This window comes from Hibiscus syriacus, unplaced genomic scaffold (assembly GCF_006381635.1).
Source record: "Hibiscus syriacus cultivar Baekdansim isolate YM2019G1 unplaced genomic scaffold, ASM638163v2 tig00110630_pilon, whole genome shotgun sequence".
Classification (NCBI taxonomy): domain Eukaryota; kingdom Viridiplantae; phylum Streptophyta; class Magnoliopsida; order Malvales; family Malvaceae; genus Hibiscus; species Hibiscus syriacus.
This window is the reverse complement of record NW_024062805.1, coordinates 475,500-498,179: the sequence shown is the minus strand read 5'-3', so window position 1 is coordinate 498,179 and position 22,680 is coordinate 475,500. Positions and strand designations below refer to the sequence as shown.

The window sequence follows — 22,680 nt, the reverse complement described above, 5'->3', positions numbered from 1 at the left end:
CCAACATCAATGGTTTAAATAGATCCCTAAAACTACAGTCTTTGAGATCTGCACAGATGACTCCCTTCTTGGAGTAAGCATAAATTGGACCAGAAGAGAAGAGTTAATAATATAATACGTCATATATTCCTCACTACAAATATGAATTCCAAAGCCAATTAGTCAAGTTCCGAAAGCTATAATCACTAAGAGAAGAAACATATAAATCATAGCATCAGATCAAGAAGAAAAGGTGTCACCTGTAAATCTTGAACAACTGTTGCTGGTGGCCGACTTGAACCATTTGTTGGGATAAATTACGCAACAAAGGTAGAACCCTGGGAGGTATAAGAGTAGGAAGTGTGTAAACAACATTTTCTAAGTTCTTTTGGTGTCAAATCTTTCTTGTTATCACCTCGCTTCGTAGGTGATGCTGACGGTCGCAATGAATCTGGCAGGCCATCGAAAAGGCGTTCAGGTTCCACCACCTCACTGAAGTTCAAACAACGTGTAGAACACTTTTAAAATTTCTTATTATAAGATAATCACCAAACATATTAGCATAATGCAGTATAATTTTAAAACCAACTTGTAGTTTGTTAATAGATTTCTAAACTCATCTTCTAATTTCGAGATAGCTTTTGTCAGCAAATTATTGGCATGGGTAAGTACACCGGCTGTACTTTTAAAACTTTTGTGGTTAGTGAAATACTGAATGTTACTTCTCAGCTGATCAATTGCTTCAAGATAGCTCTGAAGATCCTCGTGTGGACCTCTCAGAATCTTTGCCTCTGCCTATAGCACATAAAAATTAGTACAAACATCAGGCATTTACAATCCAAACAACATCTCATTTCCAAATTATATGGTATAATTGAGAGAATAAAATCTAAATTTGAAAATCAACTTGTGTTTGGCCGCAGAATAATACGAAATTATTCATCACGTTTAAAATTTAGAATTTGTCTTCTAACTCAAAGCGATTATTCTTCCTTTCCAGAATGAAATATTATCTATATCGTGAACACCAAATAGATCCAATAAACAGATAATAATTAGGCTTATTTTATTAATACTATAAACAAATCAGCGATGAAATAACCAGAATTATTATCATGGTAACCATACAATGTCCAGAAGCGTCCAAAGAAATAATGCAGAGAAAACATGTTGGGGCTCAAGCATGCAAGGGTCATTGGCATTTCAATAATAGGTATGGGAAATATATACAGAACCTTGGCAAGTTTCTTCTCCTTGCGAGCTTGTCGCTCCCTCTCATCATATTCTTGGTTTTCCTTCTCAACCAATCGAAGGTGATTACAGGTCTGTAATCCAAAAACTCTAATCAACAGATCCCAATTTCTCGGTGATTAGTGCAATGATACAGGAAATAAAGAAACGAGTAGAGGATTTTCATGCATATTATTTTAGGGATAGAACAAATCAACGATAAAGAAACCCTAAGCAAGTAGAATCTCGAGCCGCCAAAGACCGACGTTGGATTGATCCACCGTAGAGAAACTTTCAAACATGGTCTCTTCCTAGTATTTCAATCTATCTTCTTTTCTATTTTTCTTTCGCCGAAGAGCTCTCATCGTTTATTTTCAGAGGAAGCAAGGGAATGAAAAGCCAGCTCCCACAATTTCCATTTTTTAGGCAGTATTTATTTTTCAGCAAAACCCATTTATTATTTTTCCTTTGTTCGAAACGGCTGTGGTGAACAGCTGGATCGCATTTATTTAATTCAATAAAACCACTGGCTTTTCCTTTTTGTTCAAAAAAAATAATGTAGTAATTTTTTAATATTTACATATATGTCTTATATTATATGAGATGAACAAATGTAAATCAACAAACACTCATTTCAAAATGCCTTGATCCATTCATTATTCTACAAATCTCAAAATAATTAATAAAAGACAATTGTGTTCTCAATTTAAAGAATGTATTTACAACATAAAGTTGCTAGCAATAGGGGCTCCAACTAAAGCACGAGTCTATAACGGCGTTTGTATAAAAACACCAGTAAAGCATGAGTGTATAGCGGTGTTTGTAAAAAAATGCCACTAAAGTTAGAGTCTATAGCGGCGTTTATATAAAAACGCCACTAAAGGACTAGTCTATAGCGGCGTTTGTATTAAAACGCCACTAAAGTATGAGTCTTTAGCGACATTTATATAAAAACGCCAATAAAGTATGACTATTTAGCGGCGTTTGTATAAAAACGCCACTAAAGTACAAGTCTATAGCGGCGTTTGTATAAAAACACCACTAAAGTACGAGTCTATAGCGGCGTTTGTATAAAAACGTCACTAAAGTACGGTCTTTATCGGTGTTTGTATTAAAAACGCCATTAAAGTATGGTATTTAGCGGCGTTTGTTCTAAATATGCCACTAAAGACAGTCTTTAGCGGCGTTTGTAAAAAAACGCCACTAAAGTACAAGTATTTAGCGGCGTTTGTTCTAAAAACGCCGCCGCTATAAACCCATTTTGATGTAGTGATTATGTTTAACTTTTGGTAACCTTAATTGGGTGAATTGACTTTTGATTCATTATATGACATGAAATGACTAAATTACCCTTAGGCGTTTAAATGTAATATTTGCATGATGTTTAATTGAAAATTCGATTGCAGGTTAATTACATTGAACGTCATATATTGATGAATGTTAAAATTTTTTAATTGTTTGCTTGCGCAAAATGTGTGTAATGTGGATCCTTATACGTCCGAAACGATTAGAACTTAATGTACGCTTAGGTATTCGAGTTTGACTTACGAACTGGGTATGGGGTGTTACAACCGATTACGATACCCCTATAAAGAGTATCAATATTTCCTTCACAAATTGCCTTGTTTTTACCCTATACGAAGAACAATATTGGTACTGTTCTTATAGTACCTATACCGACAGACTAGAGTGCCCTATTTTTGGCACGAAATTACATCTAAATCTCACCTATTCACTCCCCTAATATTAAAAAAGGCTATTAAAGTCTTATTTGAAGTCTTAGAGGTCAAAAAGAGTCATCTTTCATGCTTACAAACACTTAATTGGAAATTTACCATGAATTTACCCTAGCATGCTTTTATGAGCAAAACAAATAATTCAAGTATATTTAATGATCTACATGTGATATGGACAACTTATAATCGTGTTTCCTTGAACTTAGGTTGCTGAAAAATGTTCTTGAATCATCCAAGAGTTAACTTCTCTTTACCCCTTACCTTAGAGCTCTCACCATTCTCTTGCACTAATAAAAAAATGAGTTGTTAACTCATTTTAAAACTTAATGGAGTACTAGAAACTATTTATATAACACAAAACTCCCCAAAATAGATTGTAACTCTAAGGTTTCCTAAACCCCACTTAAACCTACTTTTTTGCTAACTCAACAAAAATTTGTAATTAGGGCTTAAATTGAAGCTTAGAAGGAGAATTTAAGCTTGGAAGGAGTAGTTCATAGCTCTTACCTTGTAAATCTTAAAGGAGGCTCAGGATTCTTAAAGCTCCAACCTTTAGCTTGACTTCAAAGGGAAAAAGATGAGAAAGAAGAGAGGAATAAGACAAGCATGGTGAAGAAAAAAAGATGGGAAGCAACGGTCATGATATTATCAATTAATTGGTATTCAATTTTAGTTTTGAAAAATGGGGTAATTATTCCTCTAGTTCCTCTACATTTGGGTCAAGATTAAAAATGCCCTTTTTAATTTTTATTGGGCTCATCTTAAGCCCAAATCAAGTCTTCTTGGGTCACACTACATAAAAGTCAAGGAGAATTTATACTAAGGTCCATTCGAATAAACTCAAAACTCCTAACTTGAAATTTGGAGCGTTACACCCTTGACCTATTTAATACATGTAATATTATATGTTGTTATGCTGCATGATATTATCTATACGCATATCTATTATGGTTAAGTGTTCCTAAGTTTTGGCTGATTTCTGATTAATACTACATCACTTTTAGACTCTATATGGTGCATTTCGATCATTCTACATGGGATTATATCCATGTTTGTGTTATAAAATGGAATTAGGGTTCAACTCTAATTAAATTAGTCAAATTATAGAGTTGTTCCTTGAATTTCCTAGGGTTTACAAAATGAGATGCAAGTTTACCATTTTTTTCAATTTGGTTAGCAAAATCGGATTAGGAATTTAGGGGGAAAATCTCAAATCCCAGGGATTCTAATTTAGGGCTAATTTGGGGGGTGATATAATTCTCCCCTTAAAAAATTTCGACCTTAAAATAGAGGAAAAATATATTGATATTGACCCTTCATGACGACATCAGTCTCCCATGTGGACTCATGATAACCCAGCTACTTCACAAGACCTTGACCATTTTAATGGTCTTCCTCTTAAGAACATTCACATTCTTCTCGAGAATCTAAACTAGCTTATCTTCACTTAGATTGGGTTGAATCTCTACCTTATCCACAACTATTACATGAGTTTGGTTGGCTCTATAATGTCTCAACATGGAAACATGGATCACATCATGAATACAAATAACCTTGGGTGGTAACTCAAGCCGATATGCACCTGGTCTTACATGACGAATGATCTGATAAGGCCCAATAAAATGAGGACTAGATTGCCTTTCTGAAAAAAAAAATGAAGTACCTTCCTTCATGGGTCCATTGGTGATTAAGACCTCCCCCATTGATCAAGGAAAGCCTTCTCCCACGAAACTCTACTAATATCATTTTTTACACTTCTAGTAAAACCCTTACATGTTTCGATTAATTATCATCTTTGATTTTTTTCCGCTGTTCTATTATTTTATTTAATTTAAGATATTTGTCACCTTTTATCCTTGAACCTTGTTTATTTTATTTCCATTGGTCCATTTTTGTTGTAATTCTTTTCCTTTCCCCTTATAAAAGTTCAATTCTGATAAAAATAAAATCGATAAAATAGGTTTTTTAGTACAATAAAATTAGATACGCATGTCGTTTGGTGACTTAAACACAAGCATGCCATTTGGTGGACATGGGTGGATGCACTAAGCCCCCTAGGGGCTAAGTGCATCCCCATTATTTAGGAGAAAAAAGTGAAATTTAGTATAATATGTTAAAGAAAAATGGAAAGAATAACATTTTTTGCTTACCCATTATTTTTAAGAAAAGAAAATTAAAATTTTAGACTCCTATTCTTAAATTTCTAAATCAACCATTGGTGGTGGAGGTGAATCCATATCAATAGAGTAGAAATTGGAAAAGAATCAAGATTTCTATATTCATTAAACTCACATTAATTACCTCACAAACCATGAAGGTTTATATAGTCATTAAACTCACATTAAGTTTTTGTGTTTGTTGTTGTTCTCTTTTAATGATTTGAATGATGCATAAATCATTTGTTCATGGATTGATAGTTAGTTAACTAAGGATTTTCATCTAATAGGGTTTATTTTGATCAAAAATTTATTGAAGGGTAAAATGCTCCTAAAAAAAGAATATGTGGCAAAATGATCTTTTGTGCAAAAGTTATGACTATTTCTATTATACGAACCAAGTGACCTCTGTGGTAAAGTAATTGTTGTTATTCTTGAGGACTCGGGTTCGAGCACCATAAAGTAATTGTTGAAAGGTTGAGAGTTATCTTCGAACATATACTATCCCTTGTATTTACCCCATATTATTTAAAAAAAAGAGTATTTCTATCATTATGCCTTTTTTAAAATCATATATCTAAAATTTAGTTTTTATTTTATTTTTATCTATCATCGTTAAAACTAACGATGGTGTTGATGTGTTACCGTAAGGTAATTTCATGTCATCATTAAAAAAAATAAAAATATCATGTCGATAATTTTATTAATTTTTTAATAGTAGGTAACCAAACTAAAACCAAAACGTAACGTTATATACTATTTTAAAAAAAAATAGTTGGATGGCCAAAATGGAACAAAAGTGATAATTGTGATCCTAAATATATGGGTGTCCAATCAGTCGGTTCGGTTAACCGATCGAACCAAACTTCTAAAAATTCATTAATCGATTTTCTCCCCATTAAATGTTAAATGGACTAAAATTATTTCGAAAATAATTAACTGACCTAAACAAAAACTGATTAATTCGGTTAAAACCGAAGTTTAAACATTCTGCATACTAAGTACTATATAAATAATATACAATATATTAAATATTTAATAATTTCAGTTAATTCAATTAATTTGGTTAATTAACCTATTTTAAATTGAATTAACCGATAAACGAAGTTCAAAAAAATTATTATCAGTTAAATAATCGAACCTAAAATTAAATGGCCGATTAACCGAAAAAATCTTCAATTTGATCAGTTAAATTGGCTAAAACCGAACTTTGAACACCCTTAAATAAATATATAGTTTACCCTTAATTATAAGATAAACCATCACCTAAATTTTACAATTAAAAGACTTAGTGATAAAATTTAAAATTTGAGAAGTTCAAGTAATAAAATTGAGTGATATTTACTTTACCCTTATTTATAAAAAAGGCTAAATTATACCGTTGCTCACTCTACTTTATTATCTCTCATATTTTTTTCATTGAACTTTCAATTTTTCTAATTAATTCACTAAACTTTACAAATTGAATCATTTTGCTCACTCCCCGTTTTCTATCCAACGTGGCATTTTATTATTATTATTATAATTTAATATAAAATAATTAAAAAATAAAATAAAAATAGAATGTGGCTGGATGCCACCATTGACCATCGTTGACTGTTGTAGATGGTGGTCGTTTGGTCACAAAATGGGATGGGTCACTTCGCCTCGACGTCGTGAGTTTGAATCCGACCTCCATTTTATCAGAAGTTTCTTTGAAATCCACGAATTTGAGATTGAAAGTGAGGAAACCAAAACGTTTTAGTCCAAATTCATGGGTTTTGGGATATTTTCCAGTGAAACAAACACTAGATCTGGACTCAGGGGTTGATACAAACTGACCATCCCATTTTGGGATTAAATGACCACCATCTACGGTGGTCGACGCTGGCCAGAATGAAAATGACATGGTTGCCGATAGAGAGAAAATAGAGAAGAGAGGGGAAAATGGTAAATTACACCATGAGTTATTAGGAAAAAAGGTAAATTACACCATGAACTATTAAAATTTACTCTATCTCATATTTTACTCACCAAAATAACATAGTTTACAGTATATTTGAGTTTTTCAAAATGGTGTTGTTTTGATTCTTATGCCACGTCATAACGCCGTTAAAATGTTAATGATAGAGTAAGCAAAATAATTTAATCTGTAAAGTTCAGTGAACAAATTAGAAAAAATTAAAAGTTCTGTAATTCACTTGTAACTCTCGTTTGTATCTTTCCGAAGCAAATATTTTCCTAGATATCCCGGAAGAGTAAAAAGGGGCACTGAATAAATAAAATGCAAATACTATAAATTAATAATTTAACCTAACAGACTCTTATATTTACATCTTTAAACAATTTTAAGACGAAAACCACGAGAAAGAAGCCTAGAAAGAAAGGGTTAGTGCTCCGGGAATGGGGGACGTTTATTGTTCGGACTGCAAGCGGCAGACGGAGGTGGTCTTCGACCACACGGCCGGCGACACGGTGTGTTCGGAGTGCGGGTTAGTTTTAGAGTCACACTCGATCGACGAGACGTCGGAGTGGAGAACTTTCGCAAACGAGTCGGGCGATAACGATCCTGTCCGTGTTGGTGGCCCCACCAACCCGCTTTTGGCGGATGGCGGTTTATCCACTGTAATCGCTAAGCCTAACGGTGTTTCTGGCGAGTTCCTCTCGTCTTCCTTGGGCCGGTGGCAGAACCGTGGGTCGAATCCGGATCGGGGGTTGATTGTTGCTTTTAAGACCATTGCTACCATGTCTGACAGGTATTTGATTTTTATTGTTGGGTTTTTGGATTTTGTTTTAGGTTGGTATTATGAAGGTTGTTTGGCTGCTCAGAATTTGTGGGAAAATCATGGGAGAAAACTGAATGATAGGGTTATGGATCTTGGGTGAATTGTTTATGTTTTTATTGAACTAAATGAGTTAGGTTAGTTCAGTTTGTCCATTGCTTCAAAAGATAAATGAGTGCAAATGCCTAGAGCCCTATACATTTTAAGGGATTTTGATTTGTTGGTTAAAACAATCTTGATGCAATTGTTGTGTCTCTTACTTGTTCTGTTGTTCATACTGAGAAATATTTGAATTAGACTGGTATAATTGGAAAGTGTTATGTCTTTTCATTTATTTTTCTTAAGCAGAATCAGACTGGCATCTAATTGTACGAATTAGACAAATGTGATGTTCTCTGTTGAGTCTGGCTTAATGTGATCCGACTGAATGTTAGGATGTTGAGTTTGGCTTGATACAATCCAACTAATTATTAGGATTGGATTTTTCTTTAGAAATATATGTGATTAATTTACAAACAGTTTTTATACTGGCTTTCAAGTACCATTCTGTTCTTTTTAGGTTTAATATTTGCATTACTATTCACTTCCCGTACCCATTCTCTTCAAGTGAAACTTTATGCTTGAGTGATATTAGTATACTATTTACCGTCATTTATTTGGATAGTTTTTATGTTTCAGGTTGGGCCTAGTTGCAACCATCAAGGTATGCTACTGAGTGTCGTTTGAATCATATATGATGTTTCATTCTATTACTATGGATTGGTGTCATGAACATATGCATATTGCATAGGCTTGATCTACTTTATTATTTTAGTATGTTGTATGTGTATATCTTGATACTAGTTTGTACTGCTTCCGTAGACCAAAGCAAGGGTGTATTATGTCGGAAACAACACTAAGTTATAAGGAAGTTGAAAATGCAGCATGACAGGCTTTATAAGAATCACTTGTTTGAAATAGAATGTCTCTACAAACATGTTTGTGATAAATTGACCAGCTTGGAACAAGATTCACTCCTGAAAAACAAATTCTGACTGAAAAATGAATAGGAAAGAAGATGGAAATTAAAGATAATAATGAGATAGATATGTTGGCCGTAAAGCCTTCGACTTATTTATATAGGCTTTATTTCTTGCAAGTAAAGTTACCAGGTTTTCTTGCAAATAAAGCTTTATTTATAGCCCTAGGCGTGTTCCCGTTGCAGTCAATCATAGATTGCATGTGACAATTCTTCAGCTGCCCGTTGAAATGCAACCAATTCCGTTCATGACGCTGATTTTCTCTTCCTTGAAGCTTAGGGAGTTGGGGTTATAGAAAATCAACAGTAAAAGAATTTTGACTGAAAATCCAACAGGAATGATGGAACCTAAGAAAACTTATGCTAATGTTTGGTAAACAAGTAATAACACAAGGAACAAAACTTGGTTACATGAGTTTGAAAATAGTTTGTTAAAACATAAAGAAGAATTATACAAATCTGAACTTGATATTAGAACGATAAGTAAAAACTCAAGTAAAAAAATAATACCTATTTAAAATAAGCTATATTTATTCCTTCAGTTTATCCAAACGAAGCCATGTGAGTGGCTAAAAATTACAAAGTTAATTTATTGCTAACTCATGTACTAAAATGTGCACAAACATTATAAATAAACGATACTTCTTCCAAACATATTAGGGTTATAGAAAATCTATAATTTTTCTTTATTTATTCAAAGATAAGAATTCGAAGAGAATGTTGTGGCTGCAAAGCCTACAACTTATTTGTATAGGCTTTCTTCTTGCAAGTAAAGTTTTTAGGCTTTCTTGCAAGTAAAGTTTTTAGGCTTTCTTGCAAGTAAAGCTTTACTTATATGCCTAGATTTAAACCCTAAAAATAACTAATAACCCTAGCTGTCCATAACATATCTAGAACTTATTAAATAAATCTGAAATAATAAAATATTATAAAATCATTAATGGCTCCTACGTCATGTTAAAAGCCTAAAATACTTTCTAACATTATCATACCTATTGTATCCCCCTTTCCCTAATCTGTGTTTGAGCAGAAATGAATTACAAATAAAAAACACTAATCTTGTGCATGAATTGAAAATATGAAATGCTTATTTTTTTTTATAGAAATAGGGCCTCATTAAAAACCCCCTTCATAACCATTAAGCTCCTAGAAACTCAATGATCATAGGAACGAGGAAAAGAGTGCCCAAAGATTTATTACTATAGCAATAGATACAACTAGTTCAAAACATAAAATATAACATAAAACCCCTTTAAACCAACCCCAAAGACAACCACCAAATACAAACAAAACACAAGCCCTTGTGCTATCCTATGCCTGATTTAGCTAAACGATCAGCTTCCACATTTATACAGCTCTTAACAAGCCTAGTAGTTACATTGAACTGACTAACAAACTTGGCTATAACTCTAACCACTTGCACATAAAGATCTGAACATGTCTCCGGATTGGAAATCCACTTTAACACATTGTAAGAATCACTCTCTAGAATTAGACTTCCTTTATCCCTCCAAACCAATTTCAAAAACAAATCTAACCCAACATGAATTATTTTTAACTCAGCAAGGATCGGGGGGCTTGGTCCAGTCGATCTTGAGAAAAACTCCAACCTTTTACAATCAACATCTCTTAGCACACCACCAATACCACTGCATCTCCAGTCAAAATTAACAGCCCCATCAACATTAAGTTTTAAGAAACCCAGGGGTGGGGGACACCACTTAAACTCGGACAAAACAGACCTCGAAAGAATACGATGTTGATCAGCCAAAGTTAAGTCTCCTACTAGGTAATCCAGAGGGATAGAAATATTAGAATACTTAGCCAAGAACCATGAAGCCACCCTATACCTAACCAAAAAAAAGAGCTTAACTTTATCCAAACTACCCTTCTCGAACACAATTTCATTTCTACATTTCCACACAGTCCACAAAACAACACCAGACACAAATTTCCAAATTTTCGAATGAGGAACTAAATCCGACCAGAAAAACAGAAGACTTCCGGGAGTATTAGGTAAAACAGAATATAAATTCCACATTGGAATAAACCTCACCCAAATCCCCCAAACAACTTTACATTCAAAGAACAAATGGCTCACTGACTCAGTATCCTCACCACAAACCAAACAGGAAGAATCCTCAATACCTCTAATACCCCGCCTCAATAAGGCAGTTTTAACTGACAACTTCTGGTGGAGAACCTGCCAAATAAACCTCTATTTTTGGAGGCATTAAACCAGTCCAAACTATCTTAGACCAACACAACTCCAGAGTTGACAAGGTAGAGATTAAATTAGTACAAGATTTAAACGAATAAATACCTTCCCCGTTACCCTTCCAAGTGTAGCAATCATCCACCTCCGAGTCCATACGAACATTTTCCAGCTGAAGAAACAATTCATACCATAAAGCTAACTCACTCTCCATCAAATTTCTTCTCAATTGAATGTCCCAAACCCACCTCCCATTGCTAAAACTTCCGTAGTTCGCAATTACCCCATCCTTTTTGACTGACAAAGAGAACAACCTTGGATATTTAGACTTCAACGGTGAATTACATAACCAACTATCATGCCAAAACAAAATTGATTCTCCCTTCCCCACTTGTAAAATAAGATGATTACGAAAACACAAACCAAAAGCATCATTCGACCGATAGTTGTTAATGACTCCTTTCCAAAGCCAAGATGCAAGGGACGATGTATAATTGTCCATCGCAATAGATCTATCTAAATTATACTTACAACAAACCAACCTCTTCCATCAAGACTCCTTCTCACTACTAAACTTACACACCCATTTTCCCAAAAGAGCCCTATTCCTCAAATTAAAATCGGTGATACCCAAACCCACAAAATCTTTCTTTTTACAAACTGTCGACCATTTCACCCAGTGTATCTCTGATTTTTCTGAGCAGTACAACCCCACAAAAATTTGCCATTAGAGCTTCCAACTTTCTCCGAACTCCAACCAACATTTTGAATAAGGATATATAATAGTTTGGTAGCGAATTCAAGATTGATTTAATTAGAATAATCCTTCTCGCAAGGGATAAGGTTCCTGTTTTCCACCCAACCAGCTTGTGAAAAAAGTTCTTGACAATTGGTTCCCAAAGGGTAACCGAATTTCTACTTGCACCCAAAGGAAGCCCCAGATACTCCGTCGGAAAGACGCCAAAACTACACCCAATAGAGCTTGCCCACTCTTTGACCATATGATCATCCACATTTATTCCATAAATCTAACTCTTCGAAAGATTCAACTTCAAACCAGTGCACAATTCAAAGATAACCAAAATTCTCTTTAAGTTCTTCAATTGAGCTTCTAAAGCTTTGCAAAAAAATATCAAATCATCAGCAGATTGCAAATGAGATAGTGAGAAAGAATTATTGTCACATCGAATCTGAAAACCATTAAACAACTCTAACTCAACTGCTTTAGAAAGCAACAGATTAAGAAATTTAGCCCCTAAATTGAACAAAAGCGATGATAATGAACACCCTTGGCGTAAACCCGTGAAACTTTAAAATTTTCTGTGGGAGAGCCATTCACTAAAACTGAAATGGAAGTTGAAGATAAACACTCTAGAACCCAAGACCGCCATCTCTGACCAAACCCCATGTACTCCATAATTTTGGTAAGATCTCCCAATCCAAAGTATCATAGGCTTTACTAAAATCCACTTTGAACACTAAACCTTTCCTCCCTTTCCTCCTCCAATAGCAATGCCTTCATTAGCAATGAAGGAACAATCACAAATTTGTCTACCAGGGATGAATGCAAGCTGTGAATGGCCAATCAACATGTCTATGTACAACCTTAATCTTTTTGAAAGAACTTTAGACAGAATCTTGTACAAACCCCCTACCAAAATAATAGGCCTATAATCCTCTATTCCAACAGGGTTCGGTTTCTTCGGAATTAACGTAATAAAAGAGTGATTCACGCCTTTGCTAAGTTTCTTCCCCTTATAGAACCCCTTAAAAAACTCCATAATTTCATCTTTCAAAATCGGCCAAAATCTCTTAAAGAATCCCATATTCAACCCATCCGGCCCTGGAGCCTTATAACTATCCGAAGTGGCGATTGCCTCCCAAATTTCATCTTCCGAAAAATTCCTTTCCAAACCATCTCTTTGCTCCTCGGAAAGTCTTCTGAAATTAAGTTCCAAATACTCCACCTCCAAAGTAGACTAACAATTATATGCTTTCTTGAACTAAAGAAAGATATGGGATTTTATTAAATTTGGATCCAAAGTCTGAGTACCATCCACTTCTAGCTACTTTAAAGAATTAACTCTACCTCAGTTCGATGCACACTGGTGGAAAAATTTTGTGTTTCGATCACCATCTCGTATCCAAATTGCCCTCGATTTTTGAAACCAAATAAGTTCATCTTTTTGTACAAAGACCAAAGTTCTCTCTTATCTCTTACAATGCCCTCCATCGAAACCTTTGGATTCCCACTTTGAACTTCTGCTTCTCGAACAGAAATTGACTTATCCAAATTCTCAAATGAATTTCGGTAATTGCAAACGGTTGTTTTTTTACCAGCTTTTTATCACCTCCTTTGATTCCTTTAATAAGCTTTCGATACTCCTTTTTTTCCCCACCTTCATCTCATTGATCTTTCCTTCTAACATTCCCTAAAATCCAACCTCATCCATAATATAATTAAATAGTTTGAAAGGTTTCGAACCCCAGTTAATCTTACTCGAATCCAATGCCACTGCATTGTGATCCGAAAGAGATTTTGGCAGTAGAACCTGAACAATATCTGGGAACATCAATAAAAATTTGTCATTCACTAGAAACAGATCCAATCTCCCAAAAGAAGGTTCTTCCCTGTTGTTACACCATGTGAAATTCCCTCCAGCTAACGAAAGATCCATAAGCTTAGCTTTAAACACAAAATCCCTAAATAGCCTTATCGAGTTAACATTATGTGATTTCCCCTTTTTCTCATCATTCGATAAATATGCATTGAAATCACCTCCTATACACATATAGTAGTCCACCGAACCAACATAACTGAATAATTCTTCAAGAAAGCCTCTTTTTCTGACTCAACTGAAGGACCATAAACATTTAAAAAGCAACATTCTTCATTTACTTCCTTAATCATTCCTTTAATTGCTATTAATCTAAACGATATATGCTGCAATTGAGGATTGAACCAATTTTCGTCCCACAGACTTAAGAGACCACCTGACGCTCCTTTTGACGAAGACTCTATATACCCACCAAGATTCTTTCCTCCTAACTTTCTTATCAAAGGTCTCACCCTCTTTAATTTTGTTTCTTGCAAAAAAAGGAACGAAAGCTTCCGATTGATAACCACCTTCCTAATTGCCCTCAGCTTTTCTTTCCTTCCTAATCACCTGATATTCCAAGTAACATACGAGAATCCAACCATTTCAACTGAAAATTACACCTACCTCGAGTTGAGGGATTAATTCCCACCCCCCCTTGTTCTGATTCAATTCGAAAAATTTCTTTGCAAAAGCACTCTTTCTTCCTCTAAAATTGACACCCAGCTTTCTGCTCAACTGCCAAGTAGAGACAAGCTCTTTATCCTCTATAGGGAAATCAGCCGTAGAACAACCCCTCTCTGACTCTACTGAATTAAACTTCTTACTGATCTGCTGTACACTCTCACAAAATTCAGTAGCAACACTATTGGATTTTCTTCGATTAGTTGGAGGAGAAGAAAAACTTCTTCTGGTAATCACCTTCTTAGGCGAACTATATTTAAACCCATCAACTTTTAAATCTGACCCTCGTACACCTCCTTCTTGAAGAACCAATTCTAAATTCCCTTGAGATTCTACCAGTCCCTCCTTCTTACTTCCAACTCCCATACTCTTTAAGTTAATAATTGGCCCAGATGGGGAAAGTCTAAATAAGGGAGACATGGGATCACTATTACTATCAAAATGGGCTTGATCATTTTCCAGCTGTTTAAATTTTTTCCTAATACCTACCCCTTCAAAGTCTCCTGTCAACTTTCTTCCAGAATTCAGAAATCCTGACAACCTTTCTTCATCATGTTCCTCATCACAGACCTGCTGCATTGACTTCGACATTTCACAGCCACCAACAAAATCAACATCTCCAGTCCCATCCATCCATGTGTCAACCCTTTACCTAGTTTCCTTGTCTGACTGATTACTTTTTTCAAACTCCTCTGCTGCCCGACCAACACTACTGCTTCCCGACCTTCTTCCTCTTTCTCTGACATTGCACCCTCACCGGACCTCCTCTCTGAGGCCAACTCCGAATAAAATTCTGAAACTGCAAATGATTTTCTAAAAACAGACCCTATATTTATTTTTACCTTATATGATCTCCCATAAGATCCTAATGTGATCACTTCAGGAACGTCAAAAGGGCTCGCCACCCTTAACAACACCCTTGCCACAGACATATCCTCTCTTTTCACCGTAGAGTCTTGAATGCATATCATCTTTCCCCACCGCCTAACAAACTTCTCCAGAAAAGGAGCATTCTAACACAACAAGGGTACACCATCAAGTTCCACCAAACAAAAAGCCAATGGGATTTCATCTTCGCTTAGAAGAGGTTCAAGCCAATCAAACTGAAAAAATAATTCGTCATTCTTCTTCACCCACACCTCATTTAGCTCTTCAGACAAATCAAAAGTGACCAAACAAGAGTTCCAAGCGTAACCCCAGTTGGCTATCCTAACCTTAATCCCATCACTGGCCAATCCCTTTTAAACCAAGTCTAAATCGAATAAAGGTTTGATGATCCCTGTAAAAGATCTTTTAACCCACTATGATTCATTTGCAGGGATGAGCATCTCCCACATATTTCTCAATCCAAGAGCCCTTCGAGAACACCCTTCTTTCTGTTCCTTTTAACACTGGTTCATCACTCTTCCTTCCATTTGAGACCAAAGCATCCTTGTAAGATCTTCCATCTCTGAAGCTGCTCAAAGATTCTGCTCCCTCTCTTATCCTCCTACCCTCTCCCCTGATTGACATATCTTTTTCTTTCTGGGATTTACTGGCAGTAGCAATTCTAGACCTATAACTTCAATATTTCGTAGCCCCTACAGTCACTTTCTTTCCATCAATCCACGCTCCATTGATGTTTTCAATCGCCTTCTTTAAGCCTTCCTCATTCTCAAATTGAACGAAAACGAACGTTTGATTCCTATACTTTGGATTTTTTGAAACATTTGGAATGTAAACCCGAACTACATGACCCTAATGTTGAAAAAGTTATCTAACAACTCTCCTTGACACTCGCTTGCTCAAGTTATCTACAAACGACGTCCATTCCTCACCGGAGGACGTTTGACTGACCAGATTTATTCTTTCTCTCACTCGGCTCTCTCTCATGTTTGTACTTTTTTTATTGTTACACCTTTTTAATTTTGTCCATCCATGATAAAAAATAAGTCGTGAATTTAAATATCCCACACTGTTCATGAGTTGAAAGATCAAATAAGCTTCTCTGCTCTTAATCACCTTACCATGAGGAAAAAGAATAATGTTAGGGTTGGTGGCTGGGAAAGGAAATACTTATTTACTGTACAAAATTGTTTGGTAGATGTGATTGATTAAATAGACTTCTAATATGCAACTAGATCTTATCATTAATAAATAAGGAAAAGTAAAAAAATGAGTTGGAGTCACGTGTTAGTGAGAGAAGCTCCAGCTTCTCACTAACCCAGGCGATTTCAAATTTTGAATCTCCATGAGCCCAGGCATTTTAGAAAACTATTTTCTCCTCCGACATCCACCCGTTGTCTGTCGTCAGCCGTCCGCCGCCACACTCCGACCATCGTTTTGATGCCTTTTTTTCTGGGAAGATCGCCGGCTCACGGTGATTTTAAATCTGGCCTTAGATTTGTGATAGAATCATTCAATCAACGTAGATCATGACGAAGTCCTCTGCCGTTTTTAGCCGCTTCCCGTTGTTCGTGCTCAACACCGCTGCACCACCGGGCTCAGTGCCTTCTCGCGACCAGAACCCCCTATCCAAGTATCGAGAATCGTTTTTATTCTCCATTTATTTCTAGTAACCGGGTCGGCAGAAATATATACCATTTCCTCCTCCTTCCTGTTTTTTTCTCGGTCCTCATCATGGAACTCGTCTCAACCCAGGAATCCTCGAAGGTTTGTTGCAACAAGCGTGGTGGCTGCATCCTATGTGAGTCACTCTACTGTTCCTCCTTCAATGTCAAGATTTTCTCCACTCCCTCATGAACCATATTTCCGTGGTGCTTCTGTTGATATTTCTCTTGATTCTGCCAAGGATTTAGAAGCGAGAGTGAAGGAACTTAAAGCTCAAGTGTCTGATTTGAAGAAACGGGAACAAGAACTAAAAAGGTTGGAGAATGCATTAACACGAGGGAGGTTTTTCAATACATCGGAACTCGTTGGTGTAACGACTTCATCTTATTCCGGTAAGGAAAAACAAGCAGTAAAGACTGAAAAGGAGAGGAAAAAGTCTCGAAAACGACACAGGCGAGTTTTCACCAGACGTATGCTGGCCGGATTGAGGCATTACGGTAATTTCCCTCTTCCCCCGCATTCTGCTATGAATGATGTATTGGCTGCTTTGGCCCGTGAGGCTGGTTGGACAGTAGAGCCCGACGGCATTACGTACAGACAATCTCCTACTCCCCAAAATCAGCAAAATTTGGGAACGGATACAATGAGGTCAGGAGGGAAATATAAGGTCGGAAAGATTTCTGCAGTACAAGCAATACCAGCTTTTCCTATCGTAGATATTGATCTTGTTGGAACCAAAGAGAGCACCACGATAGGGCGCTCCAATGAAAAGTTTTCCGAAGTAACGAGAAGGAGAAGAAATGAGTCTCATAATTCGTTGAAGGAAGATCAACCAAGAATCGGAAATGGGTTCAGAAATGGTTGTTTCATGATATTTATCGAAAACCTTCCAGAGATAATCCATTGGAAGAGACTTGGGTTTATATTTGGCATACACGGTCAAGTTATTAATGCCTTCATTCCTAAAAAAAGAAACTCGAAAGGGGTTCGTTTTGGGTTTATTCGCTATGCAACAATTGAGGAAGCCAGGATAGCGATATCAAAGATGAATGGTACTCATATTTACGGCAGCAAAATTAGAGTCTCCTTGGCTAAATATAAACCCCGACAGTCTTACTGGGGAAAGTCCTCGACATTTGTTCACCTAAAGTCTGGGATGGAAGATATTTCGAGGAATAAACTCTCTAAAGTTGAGGGAGTAGTGGACGAAGATAAACTACACGTGTTGAATAATTGTCTTGTGGGGTGGTGTAAGAACTTTATCAAAATTGGTAATCTTGCCAACCAAATTCAAGCCAAAGGACTAACTGGCTTCACGCTAATGAGAGCTGCTGGAAATGTGGTTCTAATGGTTTTTGAAGACTCTGAATTGTTGAGAATCGTGAAGGATGAGAAACTAGAGACTCTTGCAGAATGGTTTTCCAGAGTGGAAACTTGGTCAGAGAGCCTAGTGGTAGAGTGCTGTCTCGCCTGGTTAGTTTGCGAAGGTATTCCTTTTCACGCTTGGAATTGGAATACTTTAAGAAACATTGCAACTAAGTGGGGCAAATTAGTAGCAATCGACAACAGTTGTGAGTTTCCATCATCTTTTGATCGGGCTAAAATTCAAATACTCACAAAGGCTCAAGGGAGAATTGATGAGTTGATGGAGTTGAAGGTAGGCAATAATTTATTCAAAATCATGGTGCACGAAGTTTATCCTTCCTTCAAACCTAATTCTTGGGTCCCCGAAGATTGCGATATTTCACTAGAACTTGTTCCTTCAATTGGATCTTAATTGCTCGACAGTTGTATTCAGAGACGCTTATTTTGGTTTTTGTTTGTAATGTTGGTTTTTATTGTATTAGAAGGTGTTGTTTGATGGGTTAATAGGACAGATTGTTTGAACTATTGTTGCAGTTTATGGGTGGTTTAGGGTTGTTCCCTGTTTATATGTTTCTGTTAAGGGTGTTTATCAGGTTGTATCTTATGTAATTTCTTATGTTCAATAAAATCTTAAGGCACTCTTTTCCTCCTTCCGCTGATTAAGGAGCTACCCTACTAGCTCCATTAATCAAGAAGGGCGTTTTTAACGAGGTCTGAGATTCTTATAAAAAAATTAATAAATAAGGAAAAGTTACTAGAAAATCATTTGCTATTCTTTTATTTATTTATTATCTTAAATATTTTTTGACTAATTTTATAATGATAGTTATACAGTATTTCTGCTGTATAAAAACCAAGTTATCTATTTGCTACTAGTAGAAGGATTAGGTAACCGAAGAATGGTGCTACTTCATTGAGTGCCAGGATAAAATGTTCTATATACTTGGAAATATTTGAGTATCAATTAGAGAGGGAGAGATACATCCTGTCAATAATTTCTTTACTATGCCTTTTTGTTACTAGTTTTATGTGAAAGCTTTTAGAAAGAGCAAAATAATGTGTTACTAACGAGCTGTGCCAGGAATAATTCTTTGCAGTAGTTAGGAATTAAAATTCACTTCCCCCACTTTTAAAAGCTTATGTTGGATTCAACTTTTAATTTTGAAAAGTTTCTTCCTTCAAGCCACTGAAAATTTCATGTTAACTGTTTCCCCTTGTAATCTGCTTTTCAAATATCGTCTTCCAGTGGTTGCCATACAAATTTGAGCATTTTTGTACTTCTAAAAGAAAATTATTTTATATTTGAGGCTATTGTCTAAGTTATATTCAGAGGTTTTCCTATTAATGAAAAGAACCATTGGTGCATTATATTTAAATTTTAGCTTGATGACTTTTATTCTTTATTTTTATATCAATTTTCATGTGCATAATTAATGGGACTTTTCCCACCGACTCAAGGACCGAGCCAATGAGATATATAAGAAGGTGGAAGATCAGAAGTCTAGCAGAGGAAGAAATCAGGATGCATTGTTGGCTGCTTGCCTATATATTGCTTGTAGACAAGAAGACAAGCCACGCACTGTCAAGGGTACATCCTAAGATTCTTTTAACATCTGGATGTTCTGTAGTTTATCTTTCTTAATGTGTGTATGAGCTTCCCTGAACTTATGGATTTCAATTAGAAATTTGTTCTGTTGCCAATGGAGCCACCAAGAAAGAGATTGGCCGAGCTAAAGAATACATAGTGAAACAACTTGGACTGGAAAATGGCCAGTCTGTGGAGATGGGAACCATACATGCTGGTGACTTCATGGTGAGTTCTCTTTTTTTGAGGAAAACGAAAACTACTACAGTGCTTTCAGTAAACAACTATGTTGTTGTTTTCCATATAGTTGGAAGGGTGAATTTCCATTTTTAAATATTGTATTTCTTCATTTATGCTTATTACAAATTATGCTTGCCACTGACTTTAATTTCTATAATTATCAGAGGCGGTTTTGTTCCAACCTTGGTATGAATAAACAAGCAGTTAAAGCTGCCCAAGAATCAGTTCAGAAGTCGGAGGATTTTGATATAAGGTAGTAACTATGTTTTTATCATAATGATGCGAGGCAAAACTGAAACTACTGTTCAAGACTTTTACCTTAAAAAATCAACTCACTATCCTCTGAGTTGGATAATTCTTTGTGGACTGTATTTTCAGTTGAGCAACTGACATGACTAGGCAAATTAATTTTTTTAATAATGATGCAAAGAAAAGGAAGCTTGTTGTGTATATAGACAGACAATTATGCTTGAAATTTTGCAACAATTGCCCTTAAGTTTTAGAGACTATTATTATGGAGGTGGACTATGAGGTACTGATGCATGAGAAGCAAGAAACTTTTGGGGATGATATTGAGAGTCTGGACTAGGGATTTTTATTGAGACATCTGATCTACTATGTATATCTTTAATGTTTTTTTTTTAACTTATACTTGCTGCTGTATGTATTTACTGACAATTTAAATAATTTTACAGGCGAAGCCCAATATCGATTTCAGCTGCTGTTATTTATATTATAACACAGCTTTCAGATGATAAGAAGCCTCTAAGAGGTTTGATTTTTCCAATCATACTTGTTAAGTAGAAATAAAGATGTTTCACCAACTATTATGTGCCTATTTTCCTTCTTGATACGGTTCTGAATATTGCATTTTAGCTTCTAGTATTGACTTATCAGACATGGGTGCTTATGAAATGCCGTTGTCAATTAAGAAATCAAACAGTGTCTTCAAAATTTGAGCGGCTACAATTGTTCCATGAAAAATGTACACTTTTGATGGTAAAATGTGATGGATGCAGATATTTCACTTGCTACTGGAGTTGCAGAAGGGACTATCCGAAATGCGTACAAGGATCTTCACTCCCATCTGGAAAAGATAATACCAAATTGGTATGCCAAGGAAGAAGATCTCAAGAATCTATGTAGTCCTTGAAGTTTAGAACAGACAATGACTGAGAATACACACACACACAAAAGGGCCCTGAAATTGGTACTCTCCCCTGGATGCAGTGGAACTCTTGGAAAGCTCCAAGATTAACGGTTTTTTTTTCTTTTTTCTTTTGGTTTTTCGTACTTGACTACATCCTTACAAGTAAAGACAGAAGGGAGGGGAGGTAATGCGGAAAAGGTGGTCCAAGTGTATTGTTTGGTTACTTAGTGGTCCAAGTTATTTACTGATTAGTTTGTCTTGCAACAGATTTTTATTGATATATTATAGAAGTGGAATTTGTACCAGACTAGGTTGTTTAAGTAAACCATGGCTGTATAGACAATAGTTTTTGGATATTAATGTTTATGATAATGCCAGATAGTGGCATTCTTTGCAGGATTGCTACTTGGCAGAAGTTGTCGACAACAGCAGCACTCCATGCCCCAGCTTCGTGCTTGCAGTCTGGCATGCTGTATTTCTGCATAGGAAGTTCATTTAATATCGTTTGTTTAGCACTCAAGCATCCCAACGCTAACATGTGACAAAGTTAATTGAAAATGCAGCTACCTATGAACTTCTGATTATGTCCCAGATGTTGGAGTTAGTCCTGGGAAGGTCTGTGAGATTTCATGTCGGGGTTTACTCCGATCTTGAGATGTCTTGCAGAACATGATTTGGAAGTTAGAGAAATTTACATCCCAACCTTTACATGGAATACAAATACTTCCATTATCTGCCGTACAACAAATGCGGTAGCATTTAACTTAAGCATGCCATTAGTATTCTGTTCACTTAATATAAAAGTACTTAAAGAATGTATCAAAAAATGTAGTGTCTAAAGAAATTTTTGTTAAAATTTGGTGATTAAAGTTTTTTTCGTTACATTTTTAGGTATCTACTGTTAAAAAAATTATTAAGTGATTTGTTATGTCTAGTTTTTTTAAATAAATAAAATATTAATAGTTTTTAAAAATATTTTTTTTTAAATCTAAACGTGACACGTGTCAATTTTTTTAACGGTAGGCACCTAAAAGTGTAACAGATAAAACTTTAGACAATTATTTTTAACAAATAATTTTTTAAGCATTAAAAATTAATTTTAAATATAATTTAGACACTTATTTTTGTATTATGTCTTCTATTAAACTAAAAATTTACGTGAGTGTCATTTTCACATAACTTGTATTATTCAACCGTGTTTGACTTTCTTTTACGTTACCATTAACTTACCAACTTTTCCTACACTATCCATGAAGTCATTTTTATGACTTATTTTGGGGAGGGAAGATTATATTTGGGGTCTTCTACGGGTAGCTTGAATTTTCTTATTTCTCTTTCATCATTTCTTCCACAATAACTAGATTTACTAAATGATGTGTGTTTTTGGGTAAACTGTATATTTGGTCACTTAAA

The 22,680-nt window shown here is 35.5% G+C and overlaps 1 protein-coding gene across 1 annotated transcript; it reads left to right on the top strand.

The window, feature by feature from the left end:
• Window positions 1-7,429: 7,429 nt before the first annotated feature.
• On the top strand, window positions 7,430-21,664 carry LOC120136470 (transcription initiation factor IIB-2-like). Its single transcript, XM_039152499.1, has 7 exons — window positions 7,430-7,836; window positions 8,542-8,566; window positions 19,751-19,880; window positions 19,975-20,105; window positions 20,282-20,370; window positions 20,813-20,889; window positions 21,137-21,664. The coding sequence occupies exons 1-7, from the start codon at window positions 7,484-7,486 to the stop codon at window positions 21,268-21,270; spliced, it is 939 nt and encodes a 312-aa protein (XP_039008430.1). The 5' UTR covers window positions 7,430-7,483; the 3' UTR covers window positions 21,271-21,664.
• The last annotated feature ends 1,016 nt before the right edge of the window (window positions 21,665-22,680 follow it).